Genomic DNA, 27,263 nt, shown 5'->3' on the forward strand with positions numbered 1-27,263 from the left:
ATGCACTGCAGCGTCTCACCAAGGCTCCTTAGACAGCACCTTCCAAACCCACGACCGCTACCATCTAGAGGACAAGGACAGCACATAGATAGTAACATCACTACCACCTGGAAGTTCCCCTCCAGGCCACTCACCATCCTGACTTGGAAATATATCGCCTTTTCTTCACTGTCACTGGGTCAAAATCCTGGAACTGCCCCCCTAACAGCACTGTGGGTGTACCTACACCATATGGACTGCAACGGTTCATGAAGCCAGCTCACCACCACCTTCTCAAGGGCAACTAGGGATGAGCAATAAATGCTGGCATAGCCAGAAACACCCACATCCCAAGAATGAATAACAAAAGATTAATACCTTTGTCTTGTACATCTGTAGTTATGTTCTTACAATAAACCTGTCATTGTTCAGACATATCTATGTCTCTGCAATCAATCCTTAGCCAGTCACAACTAACAAAACATGTATAGCCAATGGATAGCATGCTAAGTGCTGATGGCATGCAGAAATCATTGTAATGAGCAAGGAGCACGATGTTGGAATGCTGTCTACATTTGCCTCAACAGACACAGGTTCATCACGCATTGCGATCTCAGCATCAAGCCCAAATTTTGGGAAAACACTGAAGACTTCAAGGAAAGATTTTATTAAAACTGTTGAAAAACAATCTGATCGATAAATATAATCATTTAACAGTGACATATCTTTCCAAATTCAAACTAAAGAGAGGTGATTTTTTAAATTTTATTTTGTCCAAATTCTTATTTCAGATGAAAGAAATTTCAGTTACTGGGTGCAGATCGTATGTTTTCAGATGATGGTTGACAAATCTGCTCCATAATACCAGCTCCTGGCCATAACCCGCTTACAGGTTCAAATTATTTTTAATAGGAGAATTGCAAAGGATCGCAGAGATTGTGTGGCAGGACAATTTGTCAGAGCTTAATAGGAAATAGGAAAATCCTATTGCTGAAGCAAGTACAAGCAATTATAAATATAACAGAATGTGGACCCAACATTGAAAATTCTATCAAAGCATTTACAGGTTATAGGAAATGTCAATTGCCATCCTAAACTTCTATCCAATCAAATGTTAAGATAAAAGTTAATGTCTGCAATGTCCAATGTAATTAACTTCTGATTTCAAAGACAATGAAATCCTAATTTCAACTGTACCTGAAGCTGAGTTTACCAGGTGCATCATTAATGTAAGCACAGGGAAATAGAACGTGTCCAGGAAACTTCAGAGAGGTGAGAAAATAACAAAATTGGGGAGGGGGAAGAAAGCATAAGGTACACAAAAGATTTAGTGAAAGAAAACTACACATTCAATAACACCTTGTATATCATGTATATAACATTTAATTTCAAAAAATTTAAAAGATCTGCACAAACAGATAAGGGTAGTAGAGTTACAACATAAGGTCTACAAATGATTTGACAACAGTGTAAGTTTTGTGAATGGAGCAGGAAGTGGGGAATTGCCACCCTGGAGATCAGGGTACTCCACATGATTTTCTGTCACACAAAACTCTTCCCTAGCAGTAATTTATGCAATCTATCCCTGTGTATTTTCCAAGTGAATACAGTCTGTTGTCTCCCTTGTATCTACCTTTATTATCCTGATTACTCATAATAAAAAGTACAATAAGGAAATCCTTCTGCCTGATGATGCTACTCTGCGTTGACACAGGGTTTGCCTATGTCAAAGAACCAAGGGATCACACAGGAATGTCTACAACACTGTACAGAGAGCCTACTTTGAGCTTATGTTCACTATGTTCAATGAAGTGACTTTTATATAACTGAGTTGGACAGACTGGAAAATGTGAACAATTGTACATTTCACCTTTCGACTGAAATCTCAGGGCCCCAGTTTTACAGGAGGGAGTGATGTAGTATTCCCAATGACCAAAGCTGAAGAAGTCTCCAGTGTCTGGTTCTAGATCTCTGCTCTGGTTGGGACACCAATAATCCCTACCACAAACAGCAGGTGTGCTGCATGGGATCATAGGGTAACCTACAAACTATAGCAGTGTAACCCACTCACATTTATATCAATACAGCTCCAACAAATAGCTTTGTAAATCTATACAAATATCACTCCCCAAAAGCAAATCTCAAATCATTTACATATGATCGAAACAGAAAGTTCTGGTGCTGCTTTTTACTGCTTCCATTTACTGCAAAATATCAAACATCAGCTATAATCCCCCCTCCAACTCTGAAAAAGTCACGAGTTTCTAGGGTGCACACACAGAACCCAGCAGCTGATTCACACATCAGCCCCCACTATCACTGCCACTTTTCTCTTGGGCCAGGCAATTAGCTGTGGGAGCTGATATCCTAGGACTATTTCTAAACACAGCTGACTAAACATTTATTGCTGAAGTCCACCCAAACCTTGAGACCCTGTTTTCATACTCGCACTGCTGGTTAGACATTGCTGGATTTTGTATCTCATTTATTATTTTAATATTTCAGATCACAATCCACCTTTTTAAATGTATAGAAACATAGAGACTAGGAGCAGGAGTAGGCCATTCAGCCCTTCGAGCCTGCTCCGCCGTTCATTATGATCATGGCTGATCATCCAACTCAATAGCCTGTTCCCACTTTCCCCCCATATCTTTTGATCCCTTTCACCCCAAGAGCTATATCTAACTCCTTCTTGAAAACATACAATGTTTTGGCCTCAACTACTTTCTGTGGTAGCGAATTCCACAGGCTCACCACTCTGAGGGAAGAAATTTTTCCTCATCTCAGTCCTAAATGGTCTACTCCGTATCCTCAGACTGTGACCCCTGGTTCTGGACTCCCCCACCATCGGGAACATATTTCGTGCATCCACCCTGTCTAGTCCTGTTAGAATTTTATAGGTGTCTATGAGATCCCCTCTCATTCTTCTGAACTCCAGCGAATATAATCCTAACCGGCTCAATCTCTCCTCATATGTCAGTTCCGCCATCCCAGGAATCAGTCTGGTAAACCTTCACTGCACTCCTCTATAGCAAGAACATCCTTCCTCAGATAAGGAGACCAAAACTGCACACAATATTCCAGGTGTGGTCTCAGCAAAGCCCTGTACAATTGCAGCAAGACATCCCTGTTCCTGTACGTGAATCCTCTGGCTATGAAGGCCAACATACCACTTGCCTTCTTTACTGCCCGCTGCACCTGCATCAGTGACACAACTGTCTCTTCAGCTTAAATAGCAATATTTTTTCTTCTGCTTAGCATGGTAAAGGCTTTAAATGCTTTTCCATTAAGACTTCAGAAATTCAAATCCATAATTAGTATTATAATTTAGATAGGGGTCAATGATTACTAATCTATACCAAAGGAGGATCCCTTAACCAATTAAGTTTAAGGACCACTGTGCTAGTGCAATGTTTCACAAACTGGGGTCCACAGATTCATGGGGGTCTTTAGCAGGAAAGAGACACAAAAAGAAATGAAAGGGAGAAAGAGAAGAAAAAGGACAAGTCACTCCATAAATTAACAATAGTCAATCATACCCATTTTTAGGAAGTTGTAGACTGACAGAACTGCTGATCAAAATAGAGTAGCTCTCACAACCTGCCTCATTCACCAACTCCACAAAGCAGGTATACTCTAGACTGGTGAACATGACCCTCTGATTTATAAGGCGGAATGCCCTGCCGATATTACATAGGGTTTTTGAAAATCATTTTTAGATGTGATAATAAAGAGCAGAATCTTGGTGGGCCTTCCTCCTGCCTGAGGACCCAGGATACAATGTGCAGGTGGAGGCCGTAGCTTGAGAACCCGGGATACGATGTGCAGGTGGAGGCCGTAGCCTGAGAACCCGGGATACGATGTGCAGGTGGAGGCCGTAGCCTGAGAACCCGGGATACGATGTGCAGGTGGAGGCCGCAGCTGCTGCCAGAACAACAATCCCAGAGTCCCAGGATCACGGACCGACCCAGGAGAAAGGTAAGTGCTTTTGTGTGTGTGTTGGGGGGGGGGGTGGGGGGGGGGGCGCGGCACGGGGGTCGGCAGCAAGGGGAGTGGGGTGCCTGTCAGTAGCCACCCCCAGCCCGTGACCATGGAAAGATTGGTGCAGATCAAGGGAAACCCCCACACCAACGCCCGCAGGTGACATGCAGCCTGCGCAGTTTAACAAGTTGCACAGGCCACATGTCGGCTGGCCCGCCTGGAGCTGGGAAGATTGCAGCCGAGGTGGGAAGAGGCCCTTAAGTGGTTGTTAGTTGGCCATTTAAGTGGGCATCTCCAATGAGAGAGAATCTAGCCATCACTCCTTCACATTCAAAGACATTACCATTGCTGAATACCCCACTTAACATCCTGGGGGGTGATTATCATTGACCAGAAACTGAACTGGACTAGCCACATAAATACTGTGGCTACAAGAGCAGGTCAGAGGCTAGGAATCCTGACTCCCAAAGCCTGTCCACCATCTACAAGGCACAAGTCAGGAGTGTGATGGAATACTGTTCCCTTGCCTGGATGAATGCAGCTCCCAAAACACTCAAGAAGCTTGACACCATCCAGGACAAAGCAGGCCGCTTGATTGGCACCACATCCACAAACATTCACTGACGCACAGTAGCAGCAGTGTGTACCATCTACAAGATGCACTACAGCATCTCACCAAGGCTCCTTAGACAGCACCTTCCAAACCTATGACCGCTATCATCTCGAGATTCAAGTGGACGGTCGACAATGAGCATTCATGCCCAGAACTTACTTTTGGAAAAAACGGACAGGCGTCAGGTATCAATGCCAGCTCAGCAAATGTTCAGGACTTCCCACCTCCTCTTGGGGCAGGAGATTCCACCTATAGTTATTGTAAAGTGTCCTGATCAGTTAGAGATTTAAAAATCCACTAGTGAAGTTTGCAAACCAATTGTCAATCTATATTTGTTTAAGTTTTAAAAAAAGAGCAACTCTATTATAAAAACAAATCACTTGCATTTTAAGAAATTATCTCCTGATTAATGAGATGGTAAATTGGCATTATAGTTTGTGGCCTTTGAAAACTGCAACTCAAGACCAAGGAGACAGAATGGTGCAAGCGCTGAGAATTTGAACATGAATTTTCCTCAAGTTCCTATAAAAGCTGTAGACCCCAATCTGCACATTTAAGCAGCCTCAAGCCCCATACTTACTTAGGCAAGTAAGCTATTCGCCCATTTGCAAGCATGCCTAAATATGGTACCAAGTGAGACTTTGGCATCAATGGTTTGGACAAGGTGCCCCCAGCCCAGCAATTTTCAATTTTCCAATGCTAACCACCTGTTCTTCAGGTGCAAAAAAGACAGATGAGAGATGAAGTTATCGCCCAGTTACTCAGTGCATTTTCTCCTATTAATCAGTGATCTACAGCAAAAAAACAGACAATATGCAGGTTTCCGTCTGCAAAAGCTTTGGAATTCATAGCGAGAATTGAAGAATTATTCGGAGAGCCCATTTGAAGGCTTCATTGTGACAAGGCTTTTGAATTATAAATCTGAAGAAGCATTTCCATCATCCACACGAACTATGGTTCCCCCATCTGCAAATAAAGAAAATATGAAGACATATCAGTATTTCTCCTGCTAGTGTTACGAGGTGCAGATGTGTAAAACCAGTCTGATCACATTAGAGTCCTATCATGTCAAAGATAACCATTCAAGATATCTTAGAGTGATCGCAAATATTGTAAATATAAGAGTATGGCTGGTGCCTATTTTATATGTATGTAACCTTGGCCTATTTTGTTTGCAGTTCAAAGAAATAACAAGAAGTGCCCATGTTTCCTTAGCTGCAGTTTTAACTGGAACGGAGTATGTTTGGTGGCATGAGCGGACAGTACAGCGAGAAGGCCAAAAATCGGTTTCACAATGTCGTGAAACCAGCTTCCAATCGTCTGCTCTGCCCTTTAATGGCAGGCTGCGCTTCCCGGCAACAGGCAGACGACATCATTATAATACATCTGCATATCATTATAAGCCCAGCTCGCCGGAATCACCCCCAATTCTGGATCACCTGACGTGTTTCACAACAGCGTATATAAGGCATGCACCTGGTGAGCTGCACGTAGAGGGGAACTCTGGAGGTGAGTGCACAGTAATATTGCACAACGCTTGTGAGGGTCAGCTGTTGGACTGCAAGGAGGAGGTGCCACGCCTTCACGTGAGGGCACAGGCAAGTTGCTTTTTCCTAGTTGACTGACAGTGCATTTCCAGGCAAGGGCTGCACTGCAGTTGAGGTGACTTGGGGGTTGGGGGGGTTGTGCAAGAGCTGCACAAGATGGTGGTGCACAAGCACATGCCGGGGTGGGGGAAATGGCCACGCTTTAGGAGAACCTTGTATAAACTGACCAATCCTCCGCAGCTGCAACAGATCAGGCTCAACCACATTGACATGCTTGGAGTAGGGCCTCTAGCTTGTCTCACCACTCAAGCAATGCAGAGGCATGAAGGTGCCACCAAGTGCTCCAAAGCTTTCCACCCCTCAGGCACAGACCGCAAAATAATGAGCGTTCTAGTGGACTGCAGAACAGCTGGACAACTGCACACATTGTACAATCTCCTTGCTAAAGTTGGCCATGGAGTAGTCACTGGTGGAGGTGCTCACAGCCCCTTGCAATGTCACCATCCCAGTTTGGACTAGTCTCCCCCATGGTTAAAGCTAACAGTGCAACCTTGCAGTGTGGGTTAGGAGAATGCATGAGCTGAGTGCACAGCATGTAGTTCAATGGGCAAAGCTGTCACCAATCGGTCAAGTGGAGTGGGGCAGAAGTGGGTGGGGTCTCAGGCAGCCACACAGTGCACTAATCTCTGCCCATCCAAGTGGTGGGCAGCACTCTCAGGATGTATTAAGGGGCCGTCAGACTTAACCGAGAGGTTCTTAGTACACCCAAGCTGATCCATGCATCTGTCTCTTTCATCCTGAAGGAGGAGTACATCAGGAGCATGGAGTCTAGTGACCTAGCTGTATGCCTTGTGGCTTACTAAGAGCCGAGATGAAGGAGAAGAGAGCAACGGAGGCACCTAGCTGGGCAGAGGGAGGAGCAGCACCCTCAGGAAGAAGAGGCGGCTGGGGCTCATGCGCATACCACTGAAGACAGCCATCGCTGGTTGGCACCTCGCTAGACCCAGGGTCTATAAATGCCGCCTTTTATTTCTGCAGATGACAGAGCCAGTGTCGCCGAAGACTGCGCATGTCCAAGGAATTGGTCGGTCAAATCTGCCAACTGCTGCAGGATTTGGCTCCACTGAGACATGTAGGGTATCCACTGCCAGTGGCTGTGAAAGTGACTGCGGCGCTCAGTTTTTACACCACTGGCTTCTTTCAGGACTCCACAGGTGACCTCTGTGGGATATCACAAGCCTCCACCCACAAATGCATCCATGAGGTCTCGGATGCCATCTTCGAGAGGGCACACAGCTTTGTGCATTTCACCTGTGACCAGGAAAGCCAGGATGCAAGAGCGATGGGATTAGCCCAGATCTCTGGTTTCCCACAGGTGCAGGGAGCCATCGACAGCACTCACGTGGCGCTCAGATCTCCGTGGCAACAAGCGGTCAACTATGTCAACTGCAAGAGGTTCCACTTCCTGAATGTGCAGCTGGTGTGCGACCGCCACAAACGCATCCTGCAGGTCTACACACGGTTTCCAGGAAGTGTCCACGACTCCTACATTCTCAGTCGGTCACAGATCGCTGACGTCTTCTAAGGTCCACAGAGGCTGCAGGGATGACTCCTCAGGGACAAGGGCCACCCGTAGAGGCCATGGCTGATGACACTCGTGCAGCGGCCTCAGACTGCAGCAGAGTGACGGTATAATAAGGCTCATGCTGCACTCGGAGGACTGCTGGAGGCCAGAAATCTGCTGAATCTGAATCAGATGATGAGCCTCTGGAGTCGGTCATGTCTCAGTTGCTGGAGCTGCAAAGACAAGCTCAGGAACATTAGGAAGGGATGTCCGCTGTACTCTCGAAGATGGCATCCGAGACCTCACCAGCCCTGAAGTGGTTCTCCTCACTTTCCTTGATTTTCCTTCTCAAGGATGGTTTCATATATAGCACAGATAAAGATGCTAGTTTTTTTTAACTTGGGTAGAAAATTTCTTCCTTGTCTGAGTGTACCATGTTGCCTTACTGAAACAAGTATGAATCTATATTGGGTTTTGTGTATGTTTCTCATTTCACTTTCAACCCCAAGGGAACTGGTAAATTAAGAAGGGTCACATTCAAGCCAAAGATTCTTCATATTTGGTGATTCTAACAGCCTTACCAAACTAAAACTGAAGGTGAAATCATTCAATGCATTACTCCCATACTGAAACTTAATGCATTTATATTAATAACTTCACTCTTTATTTTTGCTATTTTAACAAGACTGTAATCCAATTATTTGCAAAGTCTGTTACCAAGAATTCTAACATATCAGTTAATTCCTAATACAGAAATGTGGTAATTTACCCAATTCATCTCGAAAAGGCTTGATCTGGGTTTTAATTTTCTGTCTGCAACTACACATTTAATGGATGTTTCTTTTCAGTTTAACACCTCCATTAAAGTACCAGGCAAAGTCATTTCAAATAAGTGTTCATTGTATTTTCATGCAGCATAATTTCATGGCACATGTTTCCTGTGTCTTTAAATAACTTAAAGGAGAAGCAGATTTATGTTTTGTCCTTACTCAGCCTTTAATGTCATGTTATTGATGTGCTTTTCCTCTACCAAACAGACATATTTATTTTCCACAACTTATATAATAGTCTGTTAAGTTACCTTTAACATGAGCATAAATCTCACAAATAAACTCACCTGTGAATGCTACTCGAACAAGCTGAGGCACTGCATGAAACTTATGCTGCACGGAGCAAATATACTGATTTCTTGAATCATGCTGTTTTTTCAGGGCGTGCTCCACTTTGAATAATCCCTTGTTGTCTCTGGTCAGGGTCGTTTCACAATCTTCGTCCAAATTCTGACCATACTTATCCACCCAACTGACCTTTGGTTCTGGGTACAAGCCTTCAGATTGGCAAGACAGCATTTCACGGTTATTTTCATCAGATTTCCAAAAGATACGGATACCATCATTACTTGTTGCTAAGAAAAAAATATGAAATATAGTTACTGACCTTCAGCATGCCATTATATATATTGAACCATATAGATAAGAATGTGCCTGCAATTCATTACAGAACATTACAGTTTACATAATAACTGAGAACTCAGGTTTAAGAGATTCACTAGATGGTGGCAAATGCAAAGGTATTTACTCCAGAGCAAAAAAAGAATGGAACTACAAGGAATGAGTTAAGTGCTTTATGGTGGAATTAGGGGCTGTGTGTTAAATAAAAGTATCACATGATCATAGAAAACTTCAGAACAGAATGAGGCCATTCAGCCCATCAACCCTGTGCTGGTTCTTTAAAGGAGCCGTCATGCTCAGTCCCATTCCCCTGAATTTTCCATAACCCTGTATGTTCATCATCCTCAAATTCCTGTCCAACTCCCTTTTAACATTATTTATGGAATCAACTTCAACCAGCATTCTGGATCGCAGCAACTGAGTAAAAAATTCTCCTAAACTCCCCTGCACATAATTTGCCAATGATTTTAAGTTGATGATCTCTGGTTGTTGACACACTCAAAGGGAATAGTTTTTGTTTATCCACTATCAAAACCCAGGTCATTTTGAAAACCTCAATTAGGTCATCTCTTCACCTTCTGTTCCAAAGAGAGCAGTCCTAACTTTTGCAATCTCTCCTCAGAACTAAAATCCCACATCCCTTGTAACACCAGGGCCAGAATCTTCGGCTCGGCGAGCTGGGGCAGGGACCACTCGCCGACGCGTAAAATGACGCCCGGTGATGTTGGGCGTGCGTCCCAATGTCATCGCGCGTCATTCCAATTTTCAGTTCGGCGGGTGCGCACCGGAGTCAGCTGTGCGCCCACCGAACTGTCAAAGGCCTGTTAAGGCCATTTAAAAACTAATTAAACCACTAACATAGCTGCCCGTCCAACCTAAAGGTTGGCCGTCAGGCGAAGAGCCCAGGCGGCCTTCGCATTTTTCAAGAAACCTCATCCGTGCGCGGGATGAAGTTTCATAAATGATTTAAGTGAAATAAAGATTTTCATTAAAATTCATAGACATGTCCTAGCTTATGATGGCACTTTCACATGAAGGGGCACGTTCTAAGTTTTTTTTTCTTTTCTTTATTAAAACTTTTGAAACTCAAATTGAACTCCCTGAGGCAGCTCTGTGCCTCGGAGATTTCTGCGCTCTTTCACATGCGTGCGTGAAAGAGCGCTGGCCCTGACTCAACCTACTCCCCCCGCCCGCACAGGGAGCACTCAGCACTTCTGGGTGCACGTCACGCTGGGGGGGGGGCCTTAATTGGCCTGCTCACGTAAAATGGCGGCGCGCAGCCGAGTGCGGGTGACGATCAGCTGCGTGCCCGCTCCCGCCTGACCCCCCCAACGGGGAGAAAATTCTCCCACTGAGAAACCTCCATGTACCCTTTATAAAGGTCTTTACATCTTTAACGAAGTGCCATGTCCAAAATTGTCCACAATACTCGAGTGAGACCTAACCAGTGATTGATAATTTTCCAGCGTTATCTCTTTGCTTTTATATCATATTCCTCTATTTATAAATCCAAGAAACCATAAGCTTTCTTAATCACCTTGTAAGCTTGCTGTGCCACCTTTAAGGATTTATATATACGGACACTAAGGTCTCTGCTTAACTGCAGTTTTCAAAATTATGCCATTTATAATGTACTGTTTTTTTATACTGGTCCCCCCAACATGCATCGCTTCCTCAACTCCACTGCCTCAACTCCACTTTCCTGCCTGACCCCATTACCCGCTACTCCCTCTTCAATCAAAAATCTATGTTACTCTGCCTTGAACACATTCAGTAACCCAGGTTCCATTGATCTCTATGGAAGAGAACTCCAGAGAATAATCACAGTCTGAGAGAAGGAATTCCTCCTCATTTCTTTCTGAAGGCCGCTTATCTTTAAACTGTGCCCCCTAGTTCCAGCTTTCCCCATGAGGGGAACCATCCTCTCAGCATCCACCCTATCAACATACAAACATATGAACATAGAGCAGGAGTGGACCACCTGACCCTTCAAGCATGCTCTGCCATTCAATAAGATCATGGCTGATCTGATTGTAAGCTCCCGCCTAACCCGATAATGTTTCATCCCCTTGGTAATCAAGAATCCATCTAGCTCCGCCTTATAAATATTCAAAGGCCCTGCTTCCACTGCCTTTTGAGGAAGAGAGAGTCCCAAAGACTCACGACTCTGAGAAAAAAAATTCTCCTCATCTCTGTCTTAAATGAGCGACCTCTTATTTTTAAACAGTGACCCCTAGTTCTAGATTCTCCCACAAGAGGAACCAACCTTTCCACATCCACTCTGTCAAGACCCCTCACGATCTTAAAGGTTTCCATCAAGTCGCCTCTTACTCTAAACTCCAGTGGATACAAGCCTAACCTGTCCAACTTTTTCCAATAAGACAACTCGCCCATTCTTGGTATTAGCCCAAGAAACCTTCTCTGAACTACTTCTAACACATTTACATCTTTCCTTAAATAAGGAGACCAATACATTTTTTAATTCATTTGTGGGATGTGGGCATCGCTGGCTAGGTCAGTATTTATTGCCCGTCCCTAATTGCTTGTTCAGAGGGCATTTTTAAGAGTCAACCACATTGCTGTGGGTCTGGAGTCACATGTAGGCCAGGCCAGCTGAGGACAGCAGACTACCTTCCCTAAAGGGCATTAGTGAACCAGATGGATTTTTACGACAATCGACAATGGTTTCATGGTCATCCTTAGACTTTTAATTCCAGATATTTATGGAATTCAAATTCCACCACCTGCCATATGGAATTCAAACCCCAGTCCCCAGAACATTACCCTGGGTCTCTGGATTACCAGTCCAGTGACAATACCATTACACCACCGCCTCCCCTTGATCACTGTACACAGTGCTCCAGATGTGGTCTCACCAGTGCCCTGTACAACTGAAGCATAACCTCCCTACTTTTGTATTCAGTTCACCTCACAAACTATATTCTATTAGCTTTCCTAATTACTTGCTGTGCCTGCATACCAACTTTTTGTGATCCGTGCACTAGGATACCCAGGTCCCTCAATCTCAGAGCTCTGCAATCTCTCACCATTTAATAATAAGCTTCTTTTTTATTCCTGCCAAAGTGAACAATTTCACATTTTCCCACATTATACTCCATTTGCCAGGCCTTTACCCACTCACTTAGCCTATCTAAGTCACTCTGTAGCCTCCTTACGTCCTCCTCATAACTTACTTTCCTACTTATCTTTGTGTCGTCAGCAAATTTAACAACCATACCATCTGTCCCTTCATCCAAGTCATTTATATAAATTGTAAAAAGTTGAAGCCCCAGCACTAATCTCTATGGCACACCACTCATTACATCCTGCTAACCAGAAGAAGACCCATTTATGACTACCCGCTGTTTCCTATTAGTTAGCCCATCTTCTATCTATGCCAATATATTACCCCCGACACCATGAGCTTTTGATGTGGAATCTTGTCAAATGCCTTCTGGAATTCTAAGTACAGTACATCCACTGGTTCCCCTTTATCCGCAGCACATGTGACTCCTTCAAAGAACTCTAATAAATTGGTTAAACATGATTTCCCTTTCACAAAACCCATGTTGACTCTGCCTGATTGTCTTAACCTTTTCTAAGTGTCCTGCTATAATATCTTTAATAATAGCTTCTAACATTTTCCCTATGACAGATGTTAAGCTAACTGGCCTGTAGCTTCCTGCTTTCTGTCTCCCTCCCTTTTTGAATAATGCAGTGACATTTGCTATTTTCCAATCTAATGGAACCTTCCACAAATCTAGGAAATTTAGGAAAAGTAAAACCAACACATCAACTATTTCACTAGCCAGTTCTTTCAAGACCCTAGGATGAAGTCCATCAGGACCCAGGGATTTGTCAGCCCACAGCTCCAACAATTTTCTCAATACCACTTCTCTGGTGATTGTAAGTTCTGAATTCCTCCCTCCTTTCCATTTCCTGATTTGCAGCTATTTCTGGGATGCTACTCGTATCCTCTATAGTGAAAACCAGTGCAAAATACCTATTCAATTCATCCACCATCTCTTTACTTTCATTATCAATTCCCCAGACTCACTTTCTATAGAACCAATAGTCACTTTGTTAACTCTTTTATATAAATATCTATAGAAACTGTTACTATCCATCTTTATATTTCCAGCTAGCTTTCTCTCGTACTCCAATTTTTCCCCCCTGGTTCATCTTTTTGTCATTCTTTGCTGTTCTTTATGTTCTGTCCAATATTCTGACCTGCCACCAATCTTTACGCAATTATATGCTTTCTCTTTAAGTTTGATACCACCTTTAATTTTTTAGTTAACCATGCATGGTGGGTTCTCCCCTTGGAATTTTTCTTTCTCATTGGGATGTATCTATTCTGTGTATTCTGAAATATCCCCTCAAATGTCTGCCATTGCATTTCTGTTGATTTATCCCTTAACCTCATTTGAAAGTTCACTCCAGCTAGCTCTGCTTTCATGCCCTCATAAGTGCCCTTATTTAAGTTAAAAATGCTAGTTCTGGACCCACTCTTCTCTCCCTCAATGTAAAATTCAATCATATTATGATTGCTGCTACCTAGGGTGCTTTCATTATGAGGTTATCAATTAATCCCATCTCATTGCACAGTACAAGGTCTAGTATAGCCTGCTCTCTAGTTGGTTCCAGAATGTGCTGCTCCATGAAATTATCCGAAAACATTCTGTGAACTCATCATCTAGGCTCCCACCTGATTTTTCCAGTCTATGTGTAGATTAAAATCCACCATGATTATCGCTGTACCTTTCTGACAAGCTCCCATTATCTCTTCCTTTATACTCTGTCCTACCATGTAGTTAATTAGGGGCCCTGCACACCACTCCCACAAGTGACTCTTTGCCTTTATTGTTTCTCTTCTCAACCCAAACCACTTCTACATCCTGGTTTCCTGAACTTAGGTCATCCCTCTCTAATGTGCTAATACCATCATTAATTAACAGAGCGACCCCTCCAGCTTTTCCTAACTTCCTGTCCTTCCTAAGTGTCCCATACCCTTCAATTCAGGTCCCAATCTATGTCATCCTGCAGCCAAGTCTCTGTAACGGCTATCATATTTTATTTATTTATTTCTATTTGCTCTATCAGTTCATCTGTTTTGTTTCAAATGCTACATGCATTTAGATACAGAGCCTTTAATTTTGTCTTTATTATTTTTGTAATGTCTGGCCTTATCTGACGATTTACTCAGAGATTTGTACTCTCTATCCCTTCCTGTCACGTTCTGTTTATCATTTCCCACATGAGTACCTTTCTCTCTTGCGGTGTCTCTACATTTTTTTTAACCACATCTTCCCAAATTTGATCCCTTGCCCCCGCTATTTAGTTTAAAGCCCTCTCCACTTTCCTAGTTATGTGGCTCCCCAGAACACCAGTCCCAGTACGGTTCAGGTGTAGACCGTCCCAACGGTCCAGCCCCCACTTTCCCCAGTACTGGTGCCAGTACCCCACAAAACAGAGCCCACTTCTCCCACACCAGTCTTTGAACCACACATTCATTTCCCTAATCTTATTTGCTCTATGTCAATTTGCACATGGCTCAAGTAATAATCCAGAGATTATTACCTTTGAGGTTCTGCTTCTTAATTTGCTGCCTAGCTCCTCATACTGCCTGTACAGAACCTCCTTCCTTGTCCTGCCTATGTTGTTGGTACCTATATGGGCCATGACAATGGGATCCTCCCCCTCACAATGCATGTTCCTCTCTAGCCGTGAGCAGATGCCCTGAACCCTGGCACTGGGCAGGCAACACTGCCATCTGGACTCTCGCTCTTTGCTGCGGAGAACAGTGTCAATCCCCCTCACTATACTGTCCGCTACTACCATTACATTCCTTTTTGCTCCCCCATTTGAATGGTTTCCTGTACCATGGTCAGTTTGCTCATCCACCCTGCAGCCTCCACTCCCATCCTAACAAGCTGAGAGAACCTCAGACCTGTTGGACAGTTGCAGAGGCTGACATTCCTGCACACCTAGCCTCTGGGACCCTTACCTGCCTCACTTGCAGTAACAGCCTGGTTTCCCTGGCCACCTTCCAAATCTGAAGCTCCTATCCTCAGGGATGTGATTGCCTCCAGGTACAAAGCATCCAGGTAACTCACCCCCTCCCTGATGTGTTGTAGTGTCCACAGGTCATCCTCTAGCTCAATGACTCTGAGCTGAAGTTCCTCAAGGCGCAGATGCTTTCTGCAGATGTGCTTGCCCTGGATCACACTGGCATCCAGGAGCTTCCACATGTCCTGCCATCTTTATGTGCTTTAATTAACTACTTAATTATTTTATTCAATTATTTATTTTCTTTTATGTATTTTATAAATATTTCTGTAAATTCCTGTACTATTTTGAACCTTAGGAATAGAACAGACTTACCCACTTGCCAGACACTTACCAAGTAGCTAGCTTTTTCCCTATAGTAGAGCAAGAATCAATTCCTGCAGGGTAAAAAAAATAGAAAAAAAACAGAGGGGTACCACCCTCCCCTCCTCACCGAACTGCCTCAGCTCACCACATTTAGTTAAAGTTGCACTCAATGCTGATTGTGCTAAGAATGTCTGAATTTATATGTTCTGAAACAAAGGGACTCAGCCCAGGTACAGAACAAACCATTTCAAGCTAGTTTCCTTAATTAACTATTTCAGCTGATGCCAATGAATTGCTTCTAGCTCCCTGTTTAGGCCCTTGGATCAGAGTTAGCATTTAAGCAGCACTTGCAGTTAAATGCTAAATCTACACAATATTAGATTTTTAGAAAGAGTTTTATGATTCCTTCAACTCACCAACAATCTCACACTCTGCTGAGGTAGCCCCCTCACAATCTTACATATCTCAATGAGATCACCTCTCATTCTTCAAAACTCCAACAACTATAGGCCCAAACTTGGAGATCTGGAGAATCCGGTATATTTTCATTTTTGTTTGACTTGGTGATCTCTGTGAGAAGTCACTATTATCTTTCTGTAAGAAGCTTTCTTAATAATTAAATGAAATTAAATCTGTCTCTCTCTCTAGTGTCATTGGAAATATATGCAATAATTAAAGAAATGAAACTCCCAGTGATTCTGATTGCAGACAGAGAACAGAACAGTTGACATACCCCACACAGACAGATCCACGGATGCTTTTCCAAATCCACTGTGAGTGCTGACGCTGCACATGTAAGTTCCTTCATCCCAGATATTAACATTCTTCAGTGTAAGAGATGCGTCTCCTTTATTCACTAAGCTTCCACGAAGCTCAGTTCTCCTGGTGTAGTTACTGTGCTGTTCACTGAAGTCATTCTCATTTTCCTTGTATTTGTGTACAGTTTGTGATACACCTACCTTCTCCCAGATCACTGTGGGATTACTGCCACCATTGCCGGTAAATGTACATTTAAAGGTGACATCTTTGGCAACCTCTGCAGCAATGTGCTGATCAGAGGAAACCGTGAACGTCTCTGCATAAGGGATGAAAATAAAACAGTTACAGATTAGTTTTAATAATATTCATATAAATAGACATTAACTTCTGTTCAGATCAGTTTTTCTACCATTTACAAAAAGTGATAAAAATTATGACACATTGTTATGCATATAAAATGGTTAGATTGTGGTGGGAAATTCCTCAGAGTTCATTTCCACTTTCTGATGAAGTTACAACATCAGAGCAGAATGGGTTCTGAGGAATTTCACAGCCTAGGTAAACTGCTGGTAAGTAACCTAAGTATATTTTAAGAAAAATCAAAGCTAACTTGAAGTTCCAATATCTTCATGTCTAACCATTAATTTTTTGTTTTTAGACCTGTAATGTTTGCATTGACTTAATGGACTGAATGGTCTTCTTCCCTAATGTCTCTATGACACCAATGTTTCACTTAAATTTACATTGAGAGATTTTCAGTAAGATACAAAAATCCACTTGAAAGACAATTCACAGGACGTGTTTCATCTAACCTCTGTTCCTGCTCCTGGCAGGTTTCGCCTGGTGGGAAAGCCATCACTGTTCTCTCACTCAGGTCCCAGGTAAGAAATAGCATCTGGGTCCTGGCAACATCATCAGAACCCAATTTTTATATTTAGAAAGAGCTTCTGGCTTTGAGTGGCTGTCCTTGCCACTTGCCATTTACAACTGCAGTGGCCAGAATGCAGGAACAGAGTGGGTAAGTCCCCTGCTCCGATTAAGGGGCAGCCTAGAATATGTGCTCAAATGAACACAACCTTGTGACAGTGAAGGCCTGGGCCTGAATCAAGGCTGAAAACCACAGCAGATGGTATCCAAGATTTATTCTGTCAGGCGCCAGACTAGTAGTCAAACTATTCAAATTCATGGATTTCTCTGAATTTTGCTTTTTCCCTTGATTATTTGTAAGCAACAGCAGATGAAATTCAGTCAGATAGAAATTTGGTCAGACACTATTCTTATCCACTTGCCATTTCAACACACCACCTTGCCTCTCATGCCACATGTCTGGTCTTGGCCTGCTTCAATGTTCCAGTGAAACCCAACGCAAATTGGAGGAACAGCATCTCATCTTCCGATTAGGCACTTTATAGCCTTCTGAACTTAATATTGAGCTCAACAACTTCAGACCATGAATTCTGTCCTCCATTCTGATAATTTAATTTTAATAATTTTTTTTCTTTTTTTTCCCCAACCCCGTCCCCCCACTGTGCCAGCCTGTAAATTGTTCTTACGTTTTGCTTTCAGGGAGCACTGACCCTTGTTCTGCTATTAACACATTCTGCCATCTGACCTTCAGGCCACTATTAGCAACTTCCTTAGTCTTTAACACTATATGAACACTCCCTTTGTCTTGTGTCCATGACATCTTTGTCAAATCTCTCCTGAGCTCCCACCTATCCATGACCTTCTATTTTCCTTCACCTCTTCCACAGTGTAAAACCCTTCACATTTCTACCTCTCTTCAGCTCTGGAGAAGTCGTACGGACTAGAAACGTTAACTCTGTTTCTCTCCCCACAGATGTTGCTTGGCCTTTTGAGTTTTTCCAGCATTTTCTGTTTTTATTTCAGATTTCCAGCATCCGCAGTATTTTGCTTTTATCCCTGATGGAGGAGCTTTATTCCCTTACTTTGCAGCAATAACAAAACATCAACCTCAGATTTCTGAGACGCATCATTAACCATAGCAACAGGGACTATTTGAGGCCTATTAAGGATACTGAACAAGGAAGGGGAATTCAGGCATCATGTGCAATAATATCCCCCACTTTTACAGGGTGATCTCACATTTACTTGTGCACAGGATCTAATGGCACAAATCTGCTTTCAAGTTCCCCACTTAAGGCAACATATTCATACTCATTTTGCCAACTTCCTATCACATCCACTTTTCACTGAAATGGCCAAATCTTGCAAATTAAATCAGTACATTTTCAGACACCTGTTCCAAAATCTAATTTATTATGGTACAAGTATTGCTCACATATTTATAATTGAGAAAGTTGGAGAAGAATTTTCAAGCTAGGGCCCACATGGTACATGCTCTACAATACATAGCATTCAGTCCATTAAATACAGAAACTTTGCTCTGTTTGCACTTATACTCAGTGCTTGCTGGTGTATCTTTTTTAGCTTTCATGGGCTTGGGGTTTTGGAAAGGGTTGCTCTTGGGCTTTTGAATCTTGTGCTCAAACTTTTCACATAAAAATCTATACGCCATAGTTGGATTATGAAATTTTCCTCAAATGAATCAGTGTAGGGGGTAATTTTTGCATGAGAAGAATAACAGCTTCAGCCGTGATACAGCTAAGACATGATTGTTGGCTCCACTGAAAAAAACATGTTTTACGGAATCACACCGCTAAAATCCACCACACCCATCTTCTTGTTAACAAGTCACAATTTTTAAATTAAAATGAAACTTGATACTTGTTTGAGGAAAGGGAAAAATTAAATTTCACATTATTTACTAAAGAATAATACAACCATAGAATGGTTACAGCACAGAAGGAAGCCACTTGGCCTGTCTTGTCAGTGCCACTCTCTGTAAGAGTTACTTAGCTAATCCTACTCCCCCGCCTTTTCCCCTCAGCCTTGCAAATTTCTTCTCTTCAAATAATAATCCAATTCCCTTTTTAAAAACAATGATTGAACCCACCACATTCTCAATAGTGCATTCCAGGTCCTTATCATCACTCGATGTAAAAAAAAAAATTCTTCATGTCACTTCTGGTTATTTTGCTATTCACCTCAAATCAGTGTCATCTGGTTCTCGACCCTTCCGCCAAAAGGAACAATATCTTACAATCTACTCTGTCCTTACCCCTCATGCTTTTGATCACTTGTATCAAATTTCCTCCCAAACTTCCCTAAGTAGACCAGCCCCAGATTCATCAACCTATGCACATAACTGAAGTTCCTCATCCTTGGAGCCATTCTCTTAAATCTTGTCTGCATCCTCTACAAAGTCCTCACACTCTTCCTAAATTGTGGGTCCCAGAGTTGGACACAATACCCCAGTTGAGGCTGAAGTAATGTTTTATAAAGGTTCCCCATAACTTTGTTTTTGTACTCTATGCCTCTATTTACAAAGCCCACATTACCATATGCCTATTAATGGCTTTCTCAACCTTTCCTGCCACCTTTAGCAATTTGTGCACATATATCCCCAGGGCCCTCTGCTCCTGTATCCCTTGTAGAAACGTATTCTTTATTTTATTTTGCCTTTCCACATTCTTCATACCAAAATGTATCACTTCACACTTCTCTACATTAAATTTATCTCCCATGTGTCCATCATTCAACCTATGCCCTCTCGAAGTCTATCCCTATTCTCCTCACAGTTCACAATAATTGAAAGTTTTGAGTTGTCTGCAAATTTTAAAATTGTGTCGTGGACACCTAAATCTAAGTCACTTACATCAAGAAAAACAATGGTCCTGATACCAACTCCTACGGAACTCCATTACATACCAAAAACAACTGCTCAATAGTACTCTCTGGCCCAAATTTTCCGATCAGCATCATAACTACTGCATCTGACACTGAGCAGTCAGAAAATTGCATACTTACCTGGTAATGTTTAAAAGGATCTGACTTCCGATGCAGCATCCTGAAGAACTCATTCAGCGCAGAGACCAGCAAAGAGGGTCAGCACAGAAGACGCATTCCCTTTTTATGGCACTAGTTGCCTTATGCTAAGTTTAAAGAACCAGTTTTTGAATGTTAGTGAATGGGTGAGTGGGTGAATGGATGAATGAGTGAATGGGTAAGTTGGTAGGGTGGGTATGCAGGTAAGTGGGTGAGGTGGGTAAGTGCGTAGAATGATGAGTGGGTGAGCAGATGAGGTGGTAATGGCTAGTCGGGTCAGGGGGTAGCTTGGTGGTCAGAGGTAGTCGGGTCGGGTCAGGTCGGGTGGTCAAGGGGTTGTCGTGTTGGGTTGGGGGTTAGTCAGGTCAGTGAGGGTAGTTGGGTGGTGGTTGGGTTGGGTCGGTTGGGGGGGGGGATGTTTTTGGGTCAGGTCAGGGGGACAGGAGCATAGTAGGGGTGTCGGGAGGGTGACTAAGGGAGGTGATCAGTTGTGTAGTCCTGTGTTAGACTAGGTTTTAATCTGTCTAACATTTCCTGGGTAACAACTCAGGTAAGTACTTCAGAACTGTCCTCAGTCTCCCACTCTAGCTCAGAGTTGGAGACATTTGTGGAGGGTCCCAGGGAGTGGGGGATTGCCCATCAGAAATTTAAACTTCCAGAGTAATTCCCACGTAGGTCCACGTGTCAGGAATTCTGCAGAGTCCTGACCCGCATTTCAGTTGTACATCCGGCCTCCGACAGTCCAGAGACTGGAAGATTTGGCCCTCTGTTTCCTCAGCCAACTCCGCATCCATGCTGCCAATGTCCCTTTTAATCCATAGACTTCAACTTTGCTGACAAGCCTGTTATATGACATTTTATCAAAGACCTTTGGATGTTCACATACATCACATCAACTGCATTACCCTCATCAGCCCTCTGGTGCTTCATCAAAAATCTTAATCAAATTAGTTAAAGATGATTTGCCAGATGTATCTAATATCTGTCACATTCATATTTGTATCTTTGTTTAGGTTTATTCATGTGCATTCAAAAAAGGAAAACAAACTTACCAACATGACTGAAACAAAGCAGTAGGCAGCACAGTGACAGCATCCTGAAAAAGAATTAATAACTGGTTAGAAAGGAGGAACCTGAATGAAGAGCCATTTCCAAGTGGATAAGGTGTGGTAATGATATCCCTCAGGGTACAGCATTGCAACTGCTTCTGCTGATTTGTGCACATCAATGAATTGGATAAAACTAGAGGGAGTGGTGTCTACATTTCCAGGAAATATTAAAATAGGAGACATAGAAATATTTCTGAAAACCAGATGGAGCTACAAAAATATACTTAAAAGATGGTGCATGGGCAAAGAATGGAAGATGGAATTCAGTGTCACCAAATGTGAAGGGATACATTTTCAAAAAGAAAATTAATAATCATAAGTTGAATTGGGGAAAACTAGTTGGTGTGGATTTATAGTTCAGGTTCACAAGATGTGAAAAGCAGCTGCTTTCCTCAAGTGTATATGGCCACAGAATGGTTAATGGGATTTATGTCAATGGTTACAGGCATATAAAGATCAGAGTTCGATGGTGAATCTATACAAAACCTTAAAAAGACCACAGTTGGGGTATTACAGAATGCAAATATGCTTTGAATAAACATATTTGGCAGTCAGCCTGAAATAGATAAAGGAATAGGTTTGTGCTGTAAATTTTGTTTTACGGGAAATAGCTTAAGGTTTCATTTATTTGGAAACAAACCAGTGAAATAATTATTCTTAGGTAATGTTGGCTGTTGGAAAGGGTTCATGGTCAGATGAAGCCTTTGTAATAATAGGAGAGCAACTGGATACAAACTGAAAGGCTGCTTGCTGCCAACACCATGCATGCACAGTTTTAGCGCTTTACTCCGTTAGTCACTGCAAGTGACAGTGTAGGCAGCAGCCAAGAGCAAAGATGGTGCTGCTCATATCATCACAGCTGTACTTTAGGTGCTGTCCTGAAGGGGTGGTAAGGAGGAGTGGGATGGAGGTTTGAGGAGGAGGAAGAGGGGATGTGGAGGAGCAGGGGGAGGGGATGGGGAAGAGGAGAGGACAAGGATGAGTAGGGGGGAGGAGGAGGAGGCGGAGGAGGAGGAGGAGGTGGCTGGGGAGGGGGAATGAGGGGGGATGTGGAGGGGGAGGGGATAGGGAAGAGGAGGGGACAAGAATGAGTAGGGGGAGGAGGAGGAGGGGGCTGGGAAGGAGGAGAGGGATGTGAGGAGGAGGTGTGAGGAGGAGGGGGCTGGGGTGTGAGGAGGAGGGGGATGGTAGGAGGAGGGGGATGGTGTGAGGAGAGGGAGGGCAATGGGCCAAGGTGGAGGAAGGGGATGGGATGAGGAGGAGGAAAGGAATGGGATTGATGAGGTGAAGGGGTTGTGAGGAGGAGGAGGAGGACGGCATATCTACATGATGTCGTCACCGGCGCATGCAGAGAGCGTAGTGGCAGGCTGAGCGGGGCGCAGTGACGTCACTGGATTTCAGAACACGTGTGGCCATCTTGTGTTGGCAAGAGACGCAATGGGCAGGATTTTCCCCCCGTTTTTGGGTGGGGGGGGGAGTTGAAGTGTGGGCACGCAAGAGGCGCGCCTCTGATTGGCGCCCCCAATCGGGCTCACCCAGCGTGACATCTGCCAGGAAGCGCTGTGCGCTCCCTGTGCGGACAGGGGGGGAAAATCCCTAAACCTGAGAGGGCGCTCTTTCACGCATGCGTACGAAAGAGCACACTCATCTCCCTGGGGCTAAGTGCTGCCTCAGGGAGATCGGCTCTAAAACAAAAATTAATAGAAAAAAAAATCCCTGATATGTCCCCTCATGTGACACTGTCACATGAGTTGGGACATGTCCATAACTTTTTAAAAAACTTTAACTAAATTTTTTAAAACCTACATGAAACCTCATCCCGCCTGTAGATGAGGTTTCATGCTTTTTCTGAAGCCCGCCAGGGCTCCTGGCCAACCTTAAGGTTGGGCGGGCAGGTCCATTAATTACTTCAATGCCTCTGTCAATGGCCTCAATTGGCCATTGACAGGTCGGTGGGCACACAGCTGATTTTGCTGAGCCCCCGCCTACCTGAAAATTTAAATGGGGTGCGGTGATGTCGGGAGTTCCGCCCGACGTCACCGCGCCCCATTTTACTTGTCGGCGAGCAGGTCCCGCCTCCCGCTCATCAACGGGAAAATCCTGCCCCGTGATACCAAAAACAAATAACCATACTACAAAGCATAGTCTTCGCATTTAGCCTTGCTTAATAGTCCAATAAGGAATTAGACCACTTCGCCTGGATAGCCATTATGAACAGTTCATTAACAGCCCTTAGCAAACAGCTTTAGACATAAATCACTGATAACCCAAGCAATGAGACCCCTGAATGTTAATTGAAGGCCAGAGATGAGGGAGTTATAAAATTGGTCATGGGAAACAGCCTATGGTGAGCTACATAGAATATACAACACAGAAACAGGCCATTCGTCCCAACCAATCCATGTCAGTGTTTATGCTCCACATGGACTTCCTCACTTCATTTTTCAGCTAAATCTACCATTGCAACCATCTATTCTCTCCTCCCCCATATGCTAGTCTGGTGTCATGAGCACAGGTCATAGCCCTGAATCACTAATCGACATCTTGAACTTATAAGTAAGACCTGTGTTTTTTTTAAAGAAAGGACCTATAGGCAAAAGCTGGCTGACACTGTAAAGTAACCACTTGCTGGAAAATTCCTATGTGGAGTGCTTGACCAACTAGTCCAGGGAGAACAGAATGTCGCACTTAAAAAGGCATGACAAGGCCTACTTCAGACAGAGACAGACAAGGCCTATTTCAGACAGAGACAGACAAGGCCTATTTCAGACAGAGACAGACAAGGCCTACTTCAGACAGAGGCACTTCAAAGGAAAAGATACAATTCTAAAACTGAACTGTAATCTCCCGTGGTTGCACAGATAATGAAAAATGATTACCATCTCAGCAAAAAAAACCTCCTGTTGAGTTATATTCCAGACCATGGACATGAACTGAGTTGAAAAGAAAACAGATCTGCGCAAAAGAATACACAAGGAAAGGGATTTTAAAAAGCCAACTGCAACCCTGGTCTGTGTGTGCTAGTTTTGGTCTTCTGTTCTGGTGCTGGGGTGTGCTGTGAAGGTCACGGCTGAAAAACATTAACTCGGCATCTCTGCACCTGCAGCTCAAAATGTCCTCCCCCACCTCTAATTCCGGAAGCAAGTCACAAGCCAACAAAGCTACAGTCAACAAACAACTCCTTTCAGTTAACATGCAGAGCCAAAAATTTCCAAACTCACTGCTCAACTTCCCATGTCAGCTCTACCGGAATCACCACTTAACACCACAATGTTTTGCCATCTACTTCTTGCGGGCAAGCCAAAGGACTGATTCATATATCTTTTCAACCTTTATTTTTGGACTCAATTTCTCATTTCTAATCTTTGTATACGGGTTTTGCATTTTTATTATTTTTCTCATGTTTAGTAACTAGTAAACTCATTCTTTCTTTGACTCAAGACAGCCTGGTTAAATTGGCTCCTTTTAAAACATAAACACATTTAGACTGGGGAAAAAGTATCCATGAGAGAAGAGATCCTTTTTAAATTAACCTTGTTGTGACCAACTGAGGAGGCTGAATAAAGATGGGGAGCCAGCTCATTCCTCCTCACCCAGGAGCATAACAATTTGGGCTACCTCATCTGGGATCATAACAAATTGGGGGAGCCTCGCTGGGAACCGGTCTTATCACTACTTTTGCCTTAAACGCATCTATGCTGTTCACTTCAGCCACTCCCTGTTGTGGCGAATTGCATATTCTTATCACTTTTGGATGAAGATGTTTCTTCTGAATTCCCAATTGGCTACCTTGGTGACTATCTTATATTGATGACCTCCAAGTTGAGAAAAGATCATGCAAAGGCCTAACTGATCAAGGATAGAAGGTATTTCTGGAATTTCAAGAAGCTAATGGAGGTGGATAAGATTAGGGCATGCTTTTACCCAATGGTTTAGACAAAAAAATGATATGCTATTGGGTATTTTGTATGTAAAGAAATCTTTATGGGGCAATGAGGCTCTGTCAAAAATACAATCAGGCTCACCCCTGGAAAAGGGGGCTAAATTAAGAGACTTTGGAGTCCACAGTGCAGTAGGCAGTGGAGAGAAATTCATAAGGATAGATTCATACTAATACTCTTGGGTAGATTGGGAAGTCTCGAAGGTGTGAAGTTGTGGAAAAGCAGAGGAGGAAAGAAATGACCAGGTGGCACAAAAGAGGGCCCAGTGGAAGGAAATAACATCAGTTGACCTCGGGTCCAATGCTATTATCTGTGCCAGCTGCAGAAGGGACTGCCACTCACGAGTCAGCCTCCACAGCTACAATACACTGTGTTCAACCCAGAAGTGACATACACCCCAGGCGCAGTCCAGTAGCTCCCAAGACCATGAAGACGTGAGGCATCAAGAAGGAGAGATGGAAGAAGAAAGAAAGAGCTGTTCATGTATCCCAGCCATCCTGCTCAGCCTGGACTGACATTTGCTACTTGTCATGGTCACATACTTTTGCTGTATAACTAATGTGTTATACCGCATCCTAAACTCAACAAACTCACCATACCACTTCCAATCAATCCTGATTGATTAGATAATTGATAACATCAGCAAACTAGAAAGCTTAAAATTGGTACAGAGTACTCTGCATGGTTTCAAGCTCCAAACTACTGGTACGATGTTGAGATAGTAGAGAGGGTGAAGCGCACATCCACTATAATGCTGCCAGGTATGAGAAAATACAACAAGGGGAGAACTGGCGATCTGGGAAATAGTGACATTTCCCAGGTTCCCCCATTCCATAACCGAGTCCTGTGTCCTTCTGAGCCTGTCCTGCACTGAACTGCCCCACGCACTTGTCGCAAAAGGTGCCACATTGCCCATATACACCCCTCACCACACACTGCCGAGCCCCACCACTCACATACTGGTTATTACTGTATAGGATATCTTTCTCTCGGAAGAAGGTTAGGGCTTTTCAAGCCTAAAGAATGACTTGCACTTATATTGCGCCTTTAACAAGCACAGGCCGTCCCAAGGCGCTCAGCCAACGAAATATTTTTGAAGCGCAGTCAAATTATAATACAGGAAACAAAAGGTTTTATTATATTGGGGTTAGACAGAGGTGCTTAATATTACTAGGGGTCGGCAAAAACCGATTACACATGGGATTGAGGCCCCTGCGCTTGGGGAGCATAAACACCAACCCCTCAACCTCCACCCCGCTCCTACCAACGTGCATGGGTTGGGCCGAACGGCCTGATCCCATATTGTAATTTCTACATCGTTCCTTTCACTGTCATGAAGCATTGTTCAGGGTGTTAAATAAAATGTCTATAATGCATTTATTACATTCACAATTAAATACTTCCTTAATAAATACATTAATTAGCATTTTCTAAATCGATAGTTCTACATCTATAACGTTGCCATACACAATCAATAGTCTACTTGATAGATTATTTTATAAACTGTAAACAGATCACTTATATATTCAGCTAGAGTTAGAATTACAAAAAATATATACACGTCTGCAAAAAAGTTTTGAATAAAAACATACATTGTAGCTCAATCTTGTTCAATGTCAATGAGGAACAATGAGTCTCTCAACTTTGCACGAACAGGAACAGAAACTGGGAGCTGAGTGCGGTGCTTGCCCAGAGTTGAGCGTAAACGCCTATTGAAAACCTGCTTTAGAGCTCGTCACTTGTGTCGAGGAAGAAAGAAACTTTACAGTTTACAAACCTACTAAGGACCTCCCCTTAAACCAACTGACAGACAATCCGGTTGAAGACAGGATACAGTGTGGAAATAGGCAGCTTTTAGTGCATTTCATAAAACGTCGAAACTTAAAAGTCAGAATCACTTGGATATTTAAATATAGTGACGGGAAAGCTAATTACGGGATTTATGATAACGTTTGTGTGATAAATGATATATACCGGAATGAGTCCCTGTTACTTCAGGCGCAGAGTTTATTCCATGAGTTTAGAGCGCCAGTGA

At 43.3% G+C, this 27,263-nt stretch overlaps 1 protein-coding gene across 1 annotated transcript; it reads right to left on the bottom strand.

The window, feature by feature from the left end:
* Positions 1-848: 848 nt before the first annotated feature.
* Positions 849-26,959, bottom strand: vtcn1 (V-set domain containing T cell activation inhibitor 1). The gene is made up of 6 exons (XM_078559648.1): positions 26,821-26,959; positions 21,231-21,274; positions 16,244-16,585; positions 8,802-9,089; positions 5,380-5,539; positions 849-1,170 (listed from the first exon to the last, which is right to left on the bottom strand). Coding segments are annotated over exons 1-5 (729 nt in total). The 5' UTR covers positions 26,823-26,959; the 3' UTR covers positions 849-1,170; positions 5,380-5,486.
* Between the last annotated feature and the right edge of the window lie 304 nt (positions 26,960-27,263).

This window comes from Cetorhinus maximus, chromosome 16 (assembly GCF_964194155.1).
Source record: "Cetorhinus maximus chromosome 16, sCetMax3.hap1.1, whole genome shotgun sequence".
In the NCBI taxonomy this organism is placed as follows: domain Eukaryota; kingdom Metazoa; phylum Chordata; class Chondrichthyes; order Lamniformes; family Cetorhinidae; genus Cetorhinus; species Cetorhinus maximus.